General features: G+C 45.9%; 1 protein-coding gene across 2 annotated transcripts in view; it reads right to left on the bottom strand.

Moving 5' to 3' along the window:
• Positions 1 to 2,709: 2,709 nt before the first annotated feature.
• LOC121577873 (centromere protein P) overlaps positions 2,710 to 19,520 on the bottom strand; it is a 170,628-nt gene continuing 153,817 nt past the window's right edge. For both annotated transcript variants that reach the window (XM_041891826.2, XM_041891827.2), the window contains exons 7-9: positions 3,305 to 3,384; positions 3,065 to 3,156; positions 2,710 to 2,845 (exon numbers count right to left, since the gene is read on the bottom strand). In XM_041891826.2, coding sequence (XP_041747760.1) covers positions 2,730 to 2,845; positions 3,065 to 3,156; positions 3,305 to 3,384 — 288 coding nt within the window. In that variant the 3' untranslated portion in view covers positions 2,710 to 2,729. The remainder of the gene's footprint in view (positions 2,846 to 3,064; positions 3,157 to 3,304; positions 3,385 to 19,520) is intronic.

Genomic DNA, 19,520 nt, shown 5'->3' with positions numbered 1-19,520 from the left:
TAGCACATTGCCCAGCCTTTCAGAAGTGGTTGGTGTGTTTGTGTGTGTTATGGCTGGAGGTCGGAACAAAAACTGTTCCCTATGTAGCCCGCAGGGCTCTGGTCAAAAGTGGTGCACTATATAGGGAAAAGGCCATTTCACTCTACTCCAGTGAGGGGCTAGTCTCTAAAGGGTCTCTACTCCAGTGAGGGGCTAGTATCTAAAGGGTCTCTACTCCAGTGAGGGGCTAGTATCTGAAGGGTCTCTACTCCAGTGAGGGGCTAGTATCTGAAGGGTCTCTACTCCAGTGAGGGGCTAGTATCTGAAGGGTCTCTACTCCAGTGAGGGGCTAGTATCTAAAGGGTCTCTACTCCAGTGAGGGGCTAGTATCTAAAGGGTCTCTACTCCAGTGAGGGGCTAGTATCTAAAGGGTCTCTACTCCAGTGAGGGGCTAGTATCTGAAGGGTCTTTACTCCAGTGAGGGGCTAGTATCTGAAGGGTCTTTACTCCAGTGAGGGGCTAGTATCTGAAGGGTCTCTACTCCAGTGAGGGGCTAGTATCTGAAGGGTCTTTACTCCAGTGAGGGGCTAGTATCTGAAGGGTCTCTACTCCAGTGAGGGGCTAGTCTCTAAAGGGTCTCTACTCCAGTGAGGGGCTAGTATCTGAAGGGTCTCTACTCCAGTGAGGGGCTAGTATCTGAAGGGTCTCTACTCCAGTGAGGGGCTAGTCTCTAAAGGGTCTCTACTCCAGTGAGAGTGGCCGCAACTTAAAATGTCTGACTTGAATATCTGTCGTGTTGGGACTTGCCTGAAGAAATGAAGATGCTTTTATTTATGAGGTTTCAGAGAGAAATACTTGTCCTGTTGCATGAAATGGGTTTTTTCCACTTAATCACGTTGTGCTTTTCAAGCCTCTCCTCGGGGGGACCCCCAGCCGTTCCCAAACCTCTCCTCGGGGGGACCCCCAGAGTTGACTGGGGGGGGTGTGTTAGCTCTGGAATAGTTCAGACACATGGAACGGCTGGGGGTCCCCGAGGAGAGGTTTGGGAACGGCTGGGGGTCCCTGAGGAGAGGTTTGGGAACGGCTGGGGGTCCCTGAGGAGAGGTTTGGGAACGGCTGGGGGTCCCTGAGGAGAGGTTTGGGAACGGCTGGGGGTCCCTGAGGAGAGGTTTGGGAACGGCTGGGGGTCCCTGAGGAGACGTTTGGAACGGCTGGGGGTCCCTGAGGAGAGGTTGGAGAACGGCTGGGGGTCCCTGAGGAGAGGTTGGAGAACGGCTGGGGGTCCCTGAGGAGAGGTTGGGGAACGGCTGGGGGTCCCTGAGGAGAGGTTTGGGAACGACTGGGGGTCCCTGAGGAGAGGTTTGGGAACGACTGGGGGTCCCTGAGGAGAGGTTTGGGAACGGCTGGGGGTCCCCGAGGAGAGGTTGGAGAACGGCTGGGGGTCCCTGAGGAGAGGTTTGGGAACGGCTGAGGGTCCCCGAGGGGAGGTTTAAAAAACCCTGTTGTAGGAGCAGACAGGTGGCACAGCGCTGCATAACTCCCAGTCTGTGTGTCCCAAATAGCACCCTATTCCCTATCTAGTGCACTACTATTAACCGGGGCTCGTAGGGCACTAGATGAGGAATAGGGTGCTATTTCAGAAGCAGGCCCAGTGACATCGAAACATAGTGAAGCAGAGAAAGAAACGAACCACTGATATGAATAACAATTTAATCAGAACGACTAGATTAACCAACAATTCTCTGTCCAAAATGGCACCCTATTCCCTATCTAGTGCACTACTTTTAAATCAGATCCCCCCCATCCCATCGGGCTCTGAATAAAAGTAGTGCACTAGATAGGGAATAGGGTGCCATTTGGGACGTACACTAAGATAACACTGTGAGACCTAAGAGATAACACTTGTGTGTACAGTATAGATACAAATGACATTGGACGTTGCTATCTAGCATTTTCTATTTAAATTATTTTTTTTAGATCTTCAACTAATGCTATATTGACATACATGTATACATACAGCTGGCATTAACAGATATTTATAAATGGGCTATTGTAAAGAAGTGTTTATATTTAATAAAATGATGAGAGACTGTGGGTTCTCAGGGATTCTTGACCAAGTCTCCAGACTATTTATTTTCACAGAGGGCAATAAACTACATAAGATACTTTTTTTGTTAATTATATAAACTGGCAATAATGAATATTAAGTTGTTTTTTTAGTTTGATCCAAGGGCATTTCCGGACATAGAGCAGACATTGAAATGAATAATACAGAAAATATTTGTACAATTCCAAAAACCAATTTAAACTAAATGTAATATTTAAGCTCAAATAATGCAACAATCAGTATTTAAAAAAACTATAAAAATAAAGTTACCCTGTCAGAAAAGGGTTGTCCCGAATTTCCAAAATCCCTGTTCTTGACTTTTCACAGCAAAGCAGTGTTAATTACGGTACACCACAGCAAAAATGTTCGCAATGGAAAATAAGCATTTCTTATTGGACAAGTAGAGACAGTACCTCCCTGTTTCGGAACGTTTTCTTCTGTTTCGTGTCCTACTGAACACAACCCAGGGCCACGTTAAGCAGGGCGCAACATAATGCAACGTTCAGATAGAACAAACATACCTCTGACCGGTAGAGTAGGGACTCATTTCTATCTGTAATGTTCAACAACGTTTTGCCAACGGAACGTGACCCAGTTACAGAGACCCCCCAACCCACCCCCACCCCCCCCCGTTATAGGAGTGTTAAACAGACACGGCCTGTATTATAGTGTCAATAGAAGCCTCCACTCCAAGGATCCTCAGAAGACTCTGGAAGGAGTCAGGGGCATTCTCGACCACCTTCCTGTCCAGCTGGAGCACTGCAAGACAACACAACAATCTCTATATTTGTGATATCAGGTCCCCCTGGTGCTTGTTAAAATATGTTGTAACAATACCAGTTGTCTTAGCATGATTTGAAAAGCACAGTTGTTCAAATATTGCCTTTTGATTTCACGGGATCCGTCAAAAGGTTCAGAAAATGGTACAACGTGTAAAGAAGATTATTGTGACGGGGAGTTATTGCAATATTGTCTCACCCTTCTCTGGCATCTTGGTAACGAGGTCTATCTTGGGCGTGATGACCCCCTCACTGGTCACCTCAATACTCCAGTAGATAGTCAGGGCACACCTGGATCCAATCACAGCACTGTTAGCAGAACTGTGGGTCTCTGGTATCAGCCAATCGAGACTGGCCTATTCTTCAGACTTCAAGACATACAGGTATGGTATCAAGAGTGGCTACGTTATCTGAGCTATAGAGAATAGTGAAAGATTACCCGGCTAGTTTAGGAGACTGGATCAGCATGACCTCTGCCCTGCAGCCTCCGGGTAGACTGACCACACATGGATACTTCTCCTGGGAGAGAGAGGAAGAGAGAGAGAGAAACCGTTGAGATCAATGTTGAAATACAATTAAAGCTCATCTCATTCTGTAAGGAGGTCCATCCTCAGGCTGTGATGGTAAAGGTAAAGAGTCCAGGTGTTCCATATCACCAAGGCCTGATACCAGACCACAGACTGTATAATTAAGCAGTAAAGTCTGGTATTAGGCTAAAGGCTGTTCTTAGGCACGACGCAACGGAGAGTAGAGCCTGGATACATCCCTTAGCCGTGGTATATTGGCCATATACCACATACCCCCGAGGTGCCTTATTGCTATTATAAACTGGTTACTAACGTAATTATAACAGTAAACATACCCGTGGTATATTTAAGCAATAAGTCCTGAGGGGGTGTGATACATGGCCAATATATCACGGCTGTTCTTATGCACGACGCAACGCAGAGAGCCTGGACACAGCCCTTAGCTGTGGTATATTGGCCATATACCACAAACCACCCGGTTTATAATGTCTGATATACCACTGCTTTCAGCCAATCAGCATCCAGAAGTGAATAAACTCCAGGTAATCTCTGGTGGACAGATCTATGTAAACATATCTGGTACCGTAGAATCTGTCGGGAAGGAATAGGAGGCGTGGGAGAGTGAACAGCACTAGTTCCGGTGTTTGGGTTTTTCCCCTCACTGGTTATTTGGACAAATCACGATTTCAAAGGTTTTAGCATTTTTTGAATTTCGGAAGGGGGAGGGGACATTCGGGCCCGTAATTTGCAGAGAGAGAGAGGGTGGAGCTCCTCGTTCTAGCGTCTCTTAATCCCTACTCTTTAACACGTATGGACCCAGCACTTAATCGAGCAGCTGACCAATTACTTTAGTTCTGGGTTAACCAGATACATCTCCAGGAATCCTGAGCTTGGTAGAAGTTTAAGTTCAAGTCAGTTTAGTGGCATCCCAAATGGCACCCTATTCCCTATATAGTGCACTACTTATGACCAGAGTACTATAGTGCACTATATAGGGAATAGGGTGCCATTTGGGATGTAGTAGTAGTAGTAGTAGTAGTAGCAGTAGTAGTAGTAGTAGTAGTAGTAGTAGTAGTAGTAGTAGTAGTAGTAGTAGTAGTAGTAGTAGTAGTAGTAGTAGTAGTAGTAGTACTAGTAGTAGCAGCAGTAGTAGTAGTAGTAGTAGCAGCAGTAGTAGTAATAGTGGTAGCAGCAGCAGTAGTAGTAGTAGTAGTAGTAGCAGTAGTAGTAGTAGTAGTAGCAGCAGCAATAGCAGTAGAAGTAGCAGTAGTAGTAGTAGTAGTAGTAGTAGCAGCAGCAGCAATAGTAGTAGTAGTAGCAGTAGTAGAAGTAGCAGTAGTAGTAGTAGCAGTAGTAGAGGTAGCAGTAGCAATAGCAGTAGTAGTAGTAGTAGTAGTAATAGTAGTAGTACATTTTACATTTACATTTTAGTCATTTAGCAGACGCTCTTATCCAGAGCGACTTACAGTGAGTGCATACATTTTCATACTGGCCCCCCATGGGAAACGAACCCACAATCCTGGCGTTGCAAGCGCCATGCTCTACCAACTGAGCTACAGGGCAGTAGTAGTAGTAGTAGTAGTAGTAGTAGTAGTAGTAGTAGTAGTAGTAGTAGTAGTAGTAGTAGTAGTAGTAGTAGTAGTAGTAGTAGTAGTGGTAGTAGTAATAGTGGTAGCAGCAGTAGTAGTAGTAGTAGTAGTAGTGGTAGTAGTAATGAGTGGTGGCAGCAGTAGTAGTGGTAGCAGTAGTAGTAGTAGTAATAGTGGTAGCAGCAGTGGTAGTAGTAGTAGTAGTGGCAGCAGCGGCAATAGCAGTAGTAGTAGTAGTAGTAGTAGTGGCAGCAATGGCAGTAGTAGTAGTAGTAGTAGTAGTGGCAGTAGTAGTAATAGTGGTGGCAGCAGTAGTAGTAGCAGCAATAGCAGTAGTAGTAGTAGTAGTAGTAGTAGTAGTAGCAGCAATAGCAGTAGTAGTAGTGGTAGCAGTAGTAGTGGTAGCGGCAGCAGCAAAGCAGTAGTAGTAGTAGTAGTAGCAGTAGTAGTAGTAGTAATGGTGGTGGCAGCAGTAGTAGTGGTAGTAGTAGTAGTGGTGGCAGCAGCAGCGGTAGTAGTAGTAGCGGTAGTAGTGGTAGTAGTAGTAGTGGCAGCAGTGCAGCAGCAGCAGCAGTAGCAGTAGTAGTGGTAGTAGTAGCAGCAGCAATAGCAGTAGTAGTAGTAGTAGTAGTAGTAGCAGTAGTAGTAATAGTGGTAGCAGCAGTAGTAGTAGCAGCAATAGCAGTAGTAGTAGTAGTAGTAGTAGTAGTAGTAGCAGCAATAGCAGTAGTAGTAGTAGTAGTAGCAGTAGCAGTAGTAGTGGCAGCAGCAGTAGCAGTGGTAGTGGTAGTAGCAGTAGTAGTAGTAGTGGTAGCAGCAGTAGTAGTAGTAGTGGCAGCGGCAGCAGCAGCAATAGCAGTAGTAGTAGTAGTAGTAGTAGTAGTAGTAGTAGTAGTAGCAGCAGCAATAGCAGTAGTAGTAGTAGTAGTAGTAGTAGCAGCAGCAATAGCAGTAGTAGTAGTAGTAGTAGTAGTAGCAGTAGTAGTAATAGTGGTAGCAGCAGTAGTAGTAGCAGCAATAGCAGTAGTAGTAGTAGTAGTAGTAGTGGCGCAATAGCAGTAGTAGTAGTAGTAGTAGCAGTAGTAGTAGTAGTGGCAGCAGCAATAGCAGTAGTAGTAGTAGTAGTAGTAGTAGTAGTAGTGGTAGTAGTAGTGGTGGCAGCAGCAGTAGTAGTAGTGGTAGTAGTAGTAGTAGTAGTAGTAGTAGTGGCAGCAATAGCAGTAGTAGTAGTAGTAGTATGGCAGTAGTAGTAGTAGTAGTAGCAGTAGTAGTAGTAGTGAGCAGTAGTAGTAGTAGTGTGCAGCAGCAATAGCAGTAGTAGTAGTAGTAGTAGTAGCAGTAGTAGCAGTAGAGTAGCAGAGCAGTAGCAGTAGCAGACTGGATGTTTATTGTTTGTTGCACCATTCTCTGTAAACCCTGGACACTGTCGTGTGTGAAAAGCCCAGGAGGGCGGCTGTCTCTGAGATACTGGATCCAGCGCGCCTGGCACCGACGATCCCACCACACACTCAGGTCTCTCATTTTGCCCATTATAACGTTCAATCGAACAGTAACTGAATGCCTTGATGCCTGTCTGCCTGCTTTATATAGCAAGCCACGGCCATGTGACTGTCTGTAGGAGCCATCCATTTTCGTGAACAGGGTGGTGTACCTAATAAACTAGCTGGTGAGTGTGTATTCAGGCCTGTAGAGACTGTGTCTGTAGCGCAGACATCATATGGTATGGAGCTCAGCTCTCACAGACACAGTCAGCACAACAAAGGAATCCAGTGTAGATCACCATCCAATGTATTGCAGAACTGAACTCCTGTATCTGAGCAGACCGGACTGGGACTGTTGTTCTCAGCAGAGAGAGAGAGCCAAGGCACACGGAGACAGCTGCTGAGGACAGACAGACAGCTGGTGCAGCCAAATCCTGTTACAACATTGAAGACCTTCTCTGGTGCAGCACATTATGGAGCTACAGAATTACATTGACATTTTTTGTCATTTAGCAGATGCTCTTATCCAGAGCGACTTACGGGAGCAATTAGGGTTAAGTGCCTTGCTCAAGGGCACATCGACAGATTTTTCACCTAGTCGGCTCGGGGATTAGAACCAGCGGCCTTTCGGTTACTGGCACAACGCTCTTAACCACTAAGCTACCTGCCGCCCCGTGGTCAAAAGTTTTGAGAATGACAAGTTTTGGTCTTCACAAAGTTTGCTGCTTCAGTGTTATGAGATATTTTTGTCAGATGTTACTATGGTATACTGAAGTATAATTACAAGCATTCCATAAGTGTCAAAGGCTTTTATTGACAATTACATTAAGTTTATGCAAAGAGTCAATATTTGCAGTGTTGACCCTTCTTTTTCAAGACCTCTGCAATCCGCCTTGACATGCTGTCAATTAACTTCTGGGCCACATCCTGACTGATGGCAGCCCATTCTTGCATAATCAATGCTTGGAGTTTGTCAGAATTTGTGGTTTTTTGTTTGTCCACCCGCCTCTTGAGGATTGACCACAAATTCTCAATGGGATTAAGGTCTGGGGAATTTCCTGGCCATGGACCCAAAATGTCGATGTTTTGTTCCCCGAGCCACTTAGTTATCACTTTTGCCTTATGGCAAGGTGCTCCATCATGCTGGAAAAGGCATTGGTCGTCACCAAACTGTTCTTGAATGGTTGGGAGAAGTTGCTCTCGGAGGATGTGTTGGTACCATTCTTTATTCATGGCTGTGTTCTTAGGCAAAATTGTGAGTGAGCCCACTCCCTTGGCTGAGAAGCAACCCCACACATGAATGGTCTCAGAATGCTTTACTGTTGGCATGATACAGGACTGATGGTAGCGCTCACCTTGTCTTCTCCGGACAAGCTTTTTTCCGGATGCCCCAAACAATCGGAAAGGGGATTCATCAGAGAAAATGACTTTACCCCAGTCCTCAGTAGTCCAATCCCTGTACCTTTAGCAGAATATCAGTCTCTCCCTGATGTTTTTCCTGGAGAGAAGTGGTTTCCTCGCTGCCCTTCTTGACACCAGGCCATCCTCCAAAAGTCTCCGCCTCACTGTGCGTGCAGATGCACTCCCACCTGCCTGCTGCCATTCCTGAGCAAGCTTTGCGCTGGTGGTGCCCTGATCCCGCAGCTGAATCAACTTTAGGAGACGGTCCTGGCGCTTGCTGGACTTTCTTGGGCGCCCTGAAGCCTTCTTCACAACAATTGAACCTCTCTCCTTGAAGTTCTTGATGATCCGATAAATGGTTGATTTAGGTGCAATCTTACTAGCAGCAATATCCTTGCCTGTGAAGCCCTTTTTGTGCAAAGCAATGATGACGGCACGTGTTTCCTTGCAGGTAACCATGGTTAACAGTGGAAGAACAATGATTTCAAGCACCACCCTCCATTTAAAGCTTCCAGTCTGTTATTCTAACTCAATCAGCATGACAGAGTGATCTCCAGCCTTGTCCTCGTCAATACTCTCACCTGCTTCCGCATTGTCTCCGTACTGCTGTGCTGTTTGTTGCTACTTGGCTACCTGCCAAACTATTCACGTTTTACTTTTAATAAACGTTTAATCAATCTTTGTGTTCAACAAATTTACCAACTTTTTAGTTTTGTCCTCACTCATCTTTTTTTCGTTAAACTTTTTCACCCGGACGTTTATCCCGAGACAGAAGAGTCATTTTCCTGTGCGTTTTAGCTGCCAACTTTACGTTATTTTCCTTTTTTCCATCGCAACTTTTTTCCCTTATTCAACTTTTTCACTCCGGACGCTTTATCTGGACATGGTTCATCAACATCTTCAACAGCCGAAGCTAAGTAGTAACATTAACATGATGTCTTCTAATTGCAGTCGCTGTACTCATAATATACAGGAGGAACGATCGCCTTACAGGCGAAAATAGCTGTGCTACAAGCCCAGCTTCAGACGCAATCGTTAGGCAAGGGTAATCTCAGTGTAGGAAAGGAAGAAACAGCGTCTGTGCCACCAGTAAGTACAGACAGTAACGTTAGTATAAATCCCCCCGCACAGTCCCCGCAGCCGGACAACTTTCTCATGGCTTCTGGAGGGAAATACTGTTGGAATACTCAACCGTGTCGCTCATTCAGCCGACAGGAAACCTTCAACCGGTTTTCCCCATTATGTAGCGAGTCGGAGTCTGAGTCTGAGTCTTCTCTAGTCTCTACTCCTCCCGTTACGGGGTCTGAGACACCGAAGGCTCCCACCATTAGCTCTGACAAATTGAAAACCCTAGTCATTGGCGACTCCATTACCCGCAGTATTAGACTTAAAACGAATCACCCAGCGATCATACACTGTTTACCAGGGGGCAGGGCTACCGACGTTAAGGCTAATCTAAAAGATGGTGCTGGCTAAAGCTAAAACTGGCGAGTGTAGAGAGTATAGAGATATTGTTATCCACGTCGGCACCAACGATGTTAGGATGAAACAGTCAGAGGTCACCAAGTGCAACATAGCTTCAGCTTGTAAATCAGCTAGAAAGATGTGTCGGCATCGAGTAATTGTCTCTGGCCCCCTCCCAGTTAGGGGAAGTGACGAGCTCTACAGCAGAGTCTCAGCACTTAATCGCTGGTTGAAAACTGTTTTCTGCCCCTCCCAAAAGATAACATTTGTGGATAATTGGCCCTCTTTCTGGGACTCACCCACAAACAGGACCAAGCCTGACCTGCTGAGGAGTGACGGACTCCATCCTAGCTGGAGGGGTGCTCTCCTCTTATCTACCAACATAGATAGGGCTCTAACTCCTCTAGCCCCACAGTGAAATAGGGTGCAGGCCAGGCAGCAGGCTGTTAGCCAACCTGCCAGCTTAGTGGAGTCTGCCAATAGCACAGTCAGTGTAGTCAGCTCAGCCATACCCATTGAGACTGTGTCTGTGCCTCGACCTAGGTTGGGCAAAACTAAACATGGCGGTGTTCACCCTAGCAATCTTATTAGGATAAAGACCTCCTCCATTCCTGCCATTATTGAAAGAGATCGTGATACCTCACATCTCAAAATAGGGTTACTTAATGTTAGATCCCTCACTTCAAAGGCAGTCATAGTCAATGAACTAATCACTGATCATAATCTCGATGTGATTGGCCTGACTGAAACATGGCTTAAGCCTGATGAATTTGCTGTGTTAAATGAGGCCTCACCTCCTGGTTACACTAGTGACCATATTCCCCGTGCATCCCGCAAAGGCGGAGGTGTTGCTAACATTTACGATAGCAAATTTCAATTTACAAAAAAAAATGGCGTTTTCATCTTTTTGAGCTTCTAGTCATGAAATCTATGCAGCCTACTCAATCACTTTTTTATAGCTACTGTTTACAGGCCTCCTGGGCCATATACAGCGTTCCTCTCTGAGTTTCCTGAATTCCTATCAGACCTTGTAGTCATAGCAGATCATATTCTAATTTTTGGTGATTTTAATATTCACATGGAGAAGTCCACAGACCCACTCCAAAAGTCTTTCGGAGCCATTATCGACTCAGTGGGTTTTGTCCAACATGTCTCTGGACCTACTCACTGCCACAGTCATACTCTGGACCTAGTTTTGTCCCATGGAATAAATGTTGTAGATCTTAATGTTTTTCCACAAAATCCTGGACTATCGGACCACCATTTTATTACATTTGCAATCGCAACAAATAATCTGCTCAGACCCCAACCAAGGAGCATCAAAAGTCGTGCTATAAATTCTCAAACAACACAAAAATTCATTGATGCCCTTCCAGACTCCTTCTGCCCAGCGACAGCCCCAAAACATCACTGCTCTAGAGGAGATCTGCATGGAGGAATGGGCCAAAATACCAGCAACAGTGTGTGAAAACCTTGTGAAGACTTACAGAAAACGTTTGACCTGTGTCATTGCCAACAAAGGGTATATAACAAAGTATTGAGAAACTTTTGTTATTGACCAAATACTTATTTTCCACCATAATTTGCAAATAAATTCATTAAAAATCCTACAATGTGATTTTCTGGATTTCTTTTTCTCATTTTGTCTGTCATAGTTGACGTGTACCTATGATGAAAATTACAGGCCTCTCTCATCTTTTTAAGTGGGAGAACTTGCACAATTGGTGGCTGACTAAATACTTTTTTCCCCCACTGTATATATATATATATATATATGTATAGAGAGAGAGAGAGAGAGAGAGATTTTACCAGATATGTTGACTGTGAACACATTCTCATTTACAGCAACGACCTGGGGAATGGTTACAGGGGAGAGGGCCTGGCTTCATGTGTTTCACACTATAAATCTATTCCTCTACTTACAGTACATTACCCTGGTCCTAGATCTGCCAACTCTCACATAATCAGAGCTGTTTAGGACAGACCGGAGAAGACGGGTTCAGCCAAAGCCTGTTCCAACACGCTAGAGAGGTATGGAGCTACATCCTGGCCTGACTAAGGATGTTATGAAGTTATGCTCTGGCTTCATGTGTTTGTTTCACACTCTAAATCTACTGCTTTAAATACTGTACACTACATCAGGTGAAATCACTGTGTCAGGCCGTGTCTAAAACGCCACCCTATTCCCTATACTATATAGTGCACTAGTTATTGGACCGTAGCATATCCTTATGGGCCCTGGTCTAAAGTGGTGCATGTACAGTTCTAACCAACACCTGTCCCTTTACCAGACTCAGTTCTAACCACCACCTGTCCCTTTACCAGACTCAGTTCTAACCAACACCTGTCCCTTTACCAGACTCAGTTCTAACCAACACCTGTCCCTTTCCCAGACTCAGTTCTAACCAACACCTGTCCCTTTACCAGACTCAGTTCTAACCAACACCTGTCCCTTTACCAGACTCAGTTCTAACCAACACCTGTCCCTTTACCAGACTCAGTTCTAACCAACACCTGTCCCTTTACCAGACTCAGTTCTAACCAACACCTGTCCCTTTACCAGACTCAGTTCTAACCAACACCTGTCCCTTTACCAGACTCAGTTCTAACCAACACCTGTCCCTTTACCAGACTCAGTTCTAACCAACACCTGTCCCTTTACCAGACTCAGTTCTAACCAACACCTGTCCCTTTACCAGACTCAGTTCTAACTAACACCTGTCCCTTTACCAGACTCAGTTCTAACCAACACCTGTCCCTTTACCGGACTCAGTTCTAACTAACACCTGTCCCTTTACCAGACTCAGTTCTAACCAACACCTGTCCCTTTACCGGACTCAGTTCTAACCATCACCTGTCCCTTTACCAGACTCAGTTCTAACCACCACCTGTCCCTTTACCAGACTCAGTTCTAACCAACACCTGTCCCTTTACCAGACTCAGTTCTAACCAACACCTGTCCCTTTACCAGACTCAGTTCTAACCAACACCTGTCCCTTTACCAGACTCAGTTCTAACCCCCACCTGTCCCTTTACCAGACTCAGTTCTAACCAACACCTGTCCCTTTCCCAGACTCAGTTCTAACCAACACCTGTCCCTTTACCAGACTCAGTTCTAACCAACACCTGTCCCTTTACCAGACTCAGTTCTAACCAACACCTGTCCCTTTACCAGACTCAGTTCTAACCAACACCTGTCCCTTTACCAGACTCAGTTCTAACCAACACCTGTCCCTTTACCAGACTCAGTTCTAACCAACACCTGTCCCTTTACCAGACTCAGTTCTAACCAACACCTGTCCCTTTACCAGACTCAGTTCTAACCAACACCTGTCCCTTTACCAGACTCAGTTCTAACTAACACCTGTCCCTTTACCAGACTCAGTTCTAACCAACACCTGTCCCTTTACCGGACTCAGTTCTAACCACCACCTGTCCCTTTACCAGACTCAGTTCTAACCAACACCTGTCCCTTTACCGGACTCAGTTCTAACCACCACCTGTCCCTTTACCGGACTCAGTTCTAACCAACACCTGTCCCTTTACCAGACTCAGTTCTAACCCATCACCTGTCCCTTTACCAGACTCAGTTCTAACCCCCACCTGTCCCTTTACCAGACTCAGTTCTAACCCCCCACCTGTCCCTTTACCAGACTCAGTTCTAACTAACACCTGTCCCTTTACCAGACTCAGTTCTAACCAACACCTGTCCCTTTACCAGACTCAGTTCTAACCAACACCTGTCCCTTTACCAGACTCAGTTCTAACCAACACCTGTCCCTTTACCAGACTCAGTTCTAACCAACACCTGTCCCTTTACCAGACTCAGTTCTAACCCATCACCTGTCCCTTTACCAGACTCAGTTCTAACCCCCACCTGTCCCTTTACCAGACTCAGTTCTAACCAACACCTGTCCCTTTACCAGACTCAGTTCTAACCCCCACCTGTCCCTTTACCAGACTCAGTTCTAACCAACACCTGTCCCTTTACCAGACTCAGTTCTAACCAACACCTGTCCCTTTACCAGACTCAGTTCTAACCCCCACCTGTCCCTTTACCAAACTCAGTTCTAACTAACACCAAATGGCACCCTAAACCATGAAAAAACAGCCCCAGACCATTATTCCTCCTCCACCAAACTTTACAGTCGGCACTATGCATTGGGGCAAGTAGTGTTCTCCTGGCATCCGCCAAACCCAGATTCGTCCGTTGGACTGCCAGATGGTGAAGCGTGATTCATCACTCCAGAGAACGTGTTTCCACTGCTCCAGAGTCCAATGGCGGCGAGCTTTACACCACTCCAGCCGCCGCTTGGCACCACTCCAGCCGACGCTTGGCATTGCACATGGTGATCTGAGGCTTGTGTGCCATGGAAACCCATTTCATGACGAACAGTTCTTGTGCTGACGTTGCTTCCAGAGGCAGTTTGGAACTCGGTAGTGAGTGTTGCAACCGAGGACAGACGATTTTTATGCGCTTCTGCACTCGGCGGTCCCGTTCTGTGAGCTTGTGTGGCCTATCACTTCACGGCTGAGCCGTTGTTGCTCCTAGACGTTTCCACTTCACAATAACAGCACTTACAGTTGACCGGGGCAGCTCTAGCAGGGTAGAAAATTTGGCGAACTGACTTGTTGGAAAGGTGGCATCCTATGACAGTGCCACATTGAAAGTCACTGAGCTCTTCAGTAAGGCCATTCTACTGCCAATGTTTGTCCATGGAGATTGCATGGCTGTGTGCTCAATTCTATACACCTGTCAGCAACGGGTGTGGCTGAAATAGCCGAATCCACTAATTTGAAGGGGTGTCCACATACTGCTGTATATATAGTGTAACTACACCAAATATTTGGATGTTTTCCCGCCAACTCTGTCAGAAGATGACATCTCTCCCTGTTTGAAATGGGAGCTGTTAGAAAGATCAACATCCAATACATTATTAGTCCATGGTATTCCTCCGACTAGGATGAGATGAGAGGAAAGGGGCCGGACATCACTCTCATTGGGTAACAATATCTCCCTACCACTAGACCACCCTCTACAGCTGCAGAAACACGCCAGGCTATCTTTCCCATCTCTCCAACCAGACGTCAGGCACTAAGGACGTTGAAGCCTAGTCTGCGTCTGAAATGGCACCCTATTTCCTTGGGTTCTGGTCAAAAGTAGTGCACTATATAGGGAAAAGGGTGCAATTTGGGACACCCACACCCAAGACGTGTACATTTCTGTCCTATATTCTGATGTCAGGTGGCGTTGCACTCTGCAGACTGGTTAATGACAAGCTAAAGGGGTAAAGGTGTACCTCTGCTGTTGCAGAGTAGAGAAGTGCACCAAACACAACCATTGTGTTAACTTAGCTAGTAATTAGAGAGAAAAACGACCAGCCGCTCTCTCTCTAACTCACAACACTGTCTTTGTGTCTTTTCTTGTCTTTTAAAAGTAACCTGCTCTCTCTCTCTGATGCTACAGCTTTCAGCATTACAGCTTTTCAGACACAAGCCTTCTAAACTTTTCCTCTGTTAGGCAAGGCTTGGTATCCCCAGGCTTCTCTGAGCGGAGCATAACAGAGGGCTTGTCTCCCTCTCTCCGTCTGTTTAAAACATTTATCTCCTCGGTAGCACAGCGCCTGCAGAGGAGAGTCGAATGCCCTACAGCTGGCTTGGGAGAGGAAGGAAATAACTTGGCATTGCACCATACAGCCAGCCAGCCTGGGTAATGTACACTGGGTTGTCTCACTACTCGTTCTGCTTTTACTGTGCTTCTGACTATAGCTAGTCATTAAGTTACTGTGTCTGTGTTTGATTGGGTCAGTGAGGGAGGTGTTCTGTGTTTGGGGGGGTCAGTGAGGGAGGTGTTCTGTGTTTGGGGGGGTCAGTGAGGGAGGTGTTCTGTGTTTGGGGGGTCAGTGAGGGAGGTGTTCTGTGTTTGGGGGGGTCAGTGAGGGAGGTGTTCTGTGTTTGGGGGGTCAGTGAGGGAGGTGTTCTGTGTTTGGGGGGGTCAGTGAGGGAGGTGTTCTGTGTTTGGGGGGGTTGCCTGATGATTAATGGACTGTCTTCATGTCCATTAAGAGTATCAACTCTTACTGCCATGTTAGTAAAACAGCTTTAAAAGTGTTGACTTGTTGTTTATTTGAGTTAGAAGCTAATGGTTGATCTGAGACCTCCATTTCCTATATCCCCTTCTGATGTCAACAGATGCATTCCTAGTCCTAACTGTCAGCATTAAATCCTATCACACTATTCAGTAAGACCTGAAACCACCCTAGCTTTAGTTAAGATGGTTAACTGACAGCTTTGAAAAACACTGAAAACTCCAGAGCCAAACTGTGTCGACTTCATTATTAGTCTAAAAATGGTTTCATTCAGTGTCTCATTCTCTCCTGTAGGTTATTTTTAGTTTAATAAGCTATTTTTCTCTCCCCCCTCCCTCCCTCTTTCTCCCCCTCCCTCCCTCCCTCCCTTCCCCCTTCTCCCCCTCCCTTCCCCCTTCTCCCCCTCCCTTCTCCCTGTCTCTCTCCCTCCCTCTTCTCTTCTGTTTGTATTGAGTTCCTCCATGTGAGCCTAGTCATCCAGAGGGTCACTTTAATCACAATGTTTTCCACTATTTTTTCTCCTCCTCTCTCCTCCCCTCCTCTCCTCCCCCTCCTCTCTCCCCCTCCTCTCCTCTCTCCTCCTCCTCTCTCCTTCCCTCCTCTCTCCTCCCCTCCTCTCTTCTTCTCCTCCTCCTCTCTCCCCCTCCTCTCTCCCCTCTCCTCCCCCTTCCTTCTCTCCTCCCCCCTCTCTCCTCTCTCGTCCCTCCTCTCTCCTTCTCCTCTCTCCTCCTCTCCCCCCTCCTCTCTTCCCCCTCTCTCCCTCCTCTACTGTACCTTCCTTCCTCCCCTCCTCTCTCCCCCCTCCTCTCTCCCCCCATCTCCTCCCCTATTCCCTTTAAAGTGTACCCTATTCCCTTTATAGAGTACCCTATTCCCTTCACAAGCATTTCGTTACACTCGCAATAACATCTGCTAAATATGTGTATGTGACCAATAAAATTTGATTTGACTTGATTTATAGTGCACCCTAAGGCCAGAACAGACTATGGGGAACACAAAGTACTACATAGAGCCATGACTACATGGAACATAGAGCCATGACTACACGGAACATAGAGCCATGACTACACGGAACATAGAGCCATGACTACACGGAACATAGAGCCATGACTACATGGAACATAGAGCCATGACTACATGGAACATAGAGCCATGACTGCATGGAACATAGAGCCATGACTACATGGAACATAGAGCCATGACTACATGGAACATAGAGCCATGACTACATGGAACATAGAGCCATGACTACACGGAACATAGAGCCATGACTACACGGAACATAGAGCCATGACTACACGGAACATAGAGCCATGACTACACGGAACATAGAGCCATGACTGCACGGAACATAGAGCCATGACTACATGGAACATAGAGCCATGACTACATGGAACATAGAGCCATGACTACATGGAACATAGAGCCATGACTACATGGAACATAGAGCCATGACTACACGGAACATAGAGCCATGACTACATGGAACATAGAGCCATGACTGCATGGAACATAGAGCCATGACTGCATGGAACATAGAGCCATGACTACATGGAACATAGAGCCATGACTACATGGAACATAGAGCCATGACTACATGGAACATAGAGCCATGACTACATGGAACATAGAGCCATGACTACACGGAACATAGAGCCATGACTACATGGAACATTGGCCATGACTACATGGAACATTGGCCATGACTACATGGAACATTCTTCCAAATCAAGTAACTCAGGCAGGCAGTAAAGTAGGTATTTAAAAAACAGAAAATGACACCTTATGGAACAGCATGGACTGTGAAGACAGACACACACTCTTACACAAATTCATATGGATTTTGTGTTGTAAATATGTTGTAGTAATGTGTAGTAATGTGTAGGGAAGTGTAATGTTTTAACTCTATGTAAACCCCAGGAAGAGTATCTGCTGCCTTGGCAGGAACTAATGGGGATCCATAATAAACTCCAGGAAGAGTAGCTGCTGCCTTGGCAGGAACTAATGGGGATCCATAATAAACTCCAGGAAGAGTAGCTGCTGCCTTGGCAGGAACTAATGGGGATCCATAATAAACCCCAGGAAGAGTAGCTGCTGCCTTGGCAGGAACTAATGGGGATCCATAATAAACTCCAGGAAGAGTAGCTGCTGCCTTGGCAGGAACTAATGGGGATCCATAATAAACCACAGGAAGAGTAGCTGCTGCCTCGGCAGGGAACTAATGGGGATCCATAATAAACCACAGGAAGAGTAGCTGCTGCCTCGGCAGGGAACTAATGGGGATCCTTAATAAACCCCAGGAAGAGTAGCTGCTGCCTTGGCAGGAACTAATGGGGATCCATAATAACCCCCAGGAAGAGTAGCTGCTGCCTTGGCAGGAACTAATGGGGATCTATAATAAACCCCAGGAAGAGTAGCTGCTGCCTCGGCAGGAACTAATGGGGATCCATAATAAACCCCAGGAAGAGTAGCTGCTGCCTTGGCAGGAACTAATGGGGATCCACAATAAACCACAGGAAGAGTAGCTGCTGCCTTGGCAGGAACTAATGGGGATCCATAATAAACCCCAGGAAGAGTAGCTGCTGCCTTGGCAGGAACTAATGGGGATCCATAATAAACCACAGGAAGAGTAGCTGCTGCCTTGGCAGGAACTAATGGGGATCCTTAATAAACCACAGGAAGAGTAGCTGCTGCCTTGGCAGGAACTAAATGGGGATCCATAATAAACCCCAGGAAGAGTAGCTGCTGCCTTGGCAGGAACTAATGGGGATCCATAATAAATACAAAATATAAAAATACAAATAGTGCACCTAGGGCCCTTAAATTTTCTTTTTTGTTAATTCTTTCCAATGCGTCAAGTAATTATCTTTTTGTTTTCCCATGATTTGGTTGGGTCTAATTGTGTTGCTGTCCTGGGGCTCTGTGGGGTCTGTTTGTGTTTGTGAACAGAGCCCCAGGACCAGCTTACTTAGGGGACTCTTCTCCAGGTTCATCTCTCTGTAGGTGATGGCTTTGCTATGGAAGGTTTGGGAATCGCTTCCTTTTAGGTGGTTGTAGAATTTAACGTTTATTTTCTGGATTTTGATAATTAGCGGGTATCGGCCTAATTCTGCTCGTCATGCATTATTTGGTGTTTTACGTTGTACACAGAGTATATTTTTACACAATTCTGCATGCATTCTCAATTTGGTGTTTGTCCCATTTTGTGAATTCTTGGTTGGTGAGCGGACCCCAGACCTCACAACCATAAAGGGCAATGGGTTCTATAACTGATTCAAGTATTTTTTGACAGATCCTAATTGGTATGTCAAATTTTATGTTCCTTTTGATGGCATAGAAGGCCCTTCTTGCCTTGTCTCTCAGATCGTTCACAGCTTTGTGGAAGTTACCTCTGGCGCTGATGTTTAGGCCGAAGTATGTATCGTTTTTTGTGTGCTCTAGGGCAACGGTGTCTAGATGGAATTTGTATTTGTGGTCCTGGCAACTGGACCTTTTTTGGAACACCATTATTTTTGTCTTACTGAGATTTACTATCAGGGCCCAGGTCTGACAGAATCAGTGCAGAAGATCTAGGTGCTGCTGCAGGCCTTCCTTGGTTGGGGACAGAAGCACCAGATCATCAGCAAACAGAAGACATTTGACTTCAGATTCTAGTAGGGTGAGGCCGGGTGCTGCAGACTGTTCTAGTGCCCTCGCCAATTCGTTGCTGTTGACGCATATCCCACGGTAGTTATTGGGGTCAAATTTGTCTCCGCTTTTGTGGATTGGGGTTATCAGTCCTTGATTCCAAATATTGGGGAAGATGCCAGAGCTGAGGATGATGTTAAAGAGTTTAAGTATAGCCAATTGGAATTTGTGGTCTGTATATTTTATCATTTCATTGAGGATACCATCAACACCACAGGCCTTTTTGGGTTGGAGGGTTTGTATTTTGTCCTGTAGTTCATTCAATGTAATTGGAGAATCCAGTGGGTTCCGGTAGTCTTTAATAGTTGATTCTAATATATCTATTTGATCATGTATATTTGTTTGTTCTTTGTTATAGGGCCAAAAAGATTGGAGAAGTGGTTTACCCATACATCTCCGTTTTGGATAGATAGCTCT

Source organism: Coregonus clupeaformis, chromosome 12 (assembly GCF_020615455.1).
Source record: "Coregonus clupeaformis isolate EN_2021a chromosome 12, ASM2061545v1, whole genome shotgun sequence".
NCBI classification, from domain to species: Eukaryota; Metazoa; Chordata; class Actinopteri; order Salmoniformes; family Salmonidae; genus Coregonus; species Coregonus clupeaformis.
Note: the sequence above shows the minus strand (reverse complement) of the source record. Positions and strands in the feature narration are given on the sequence as shown.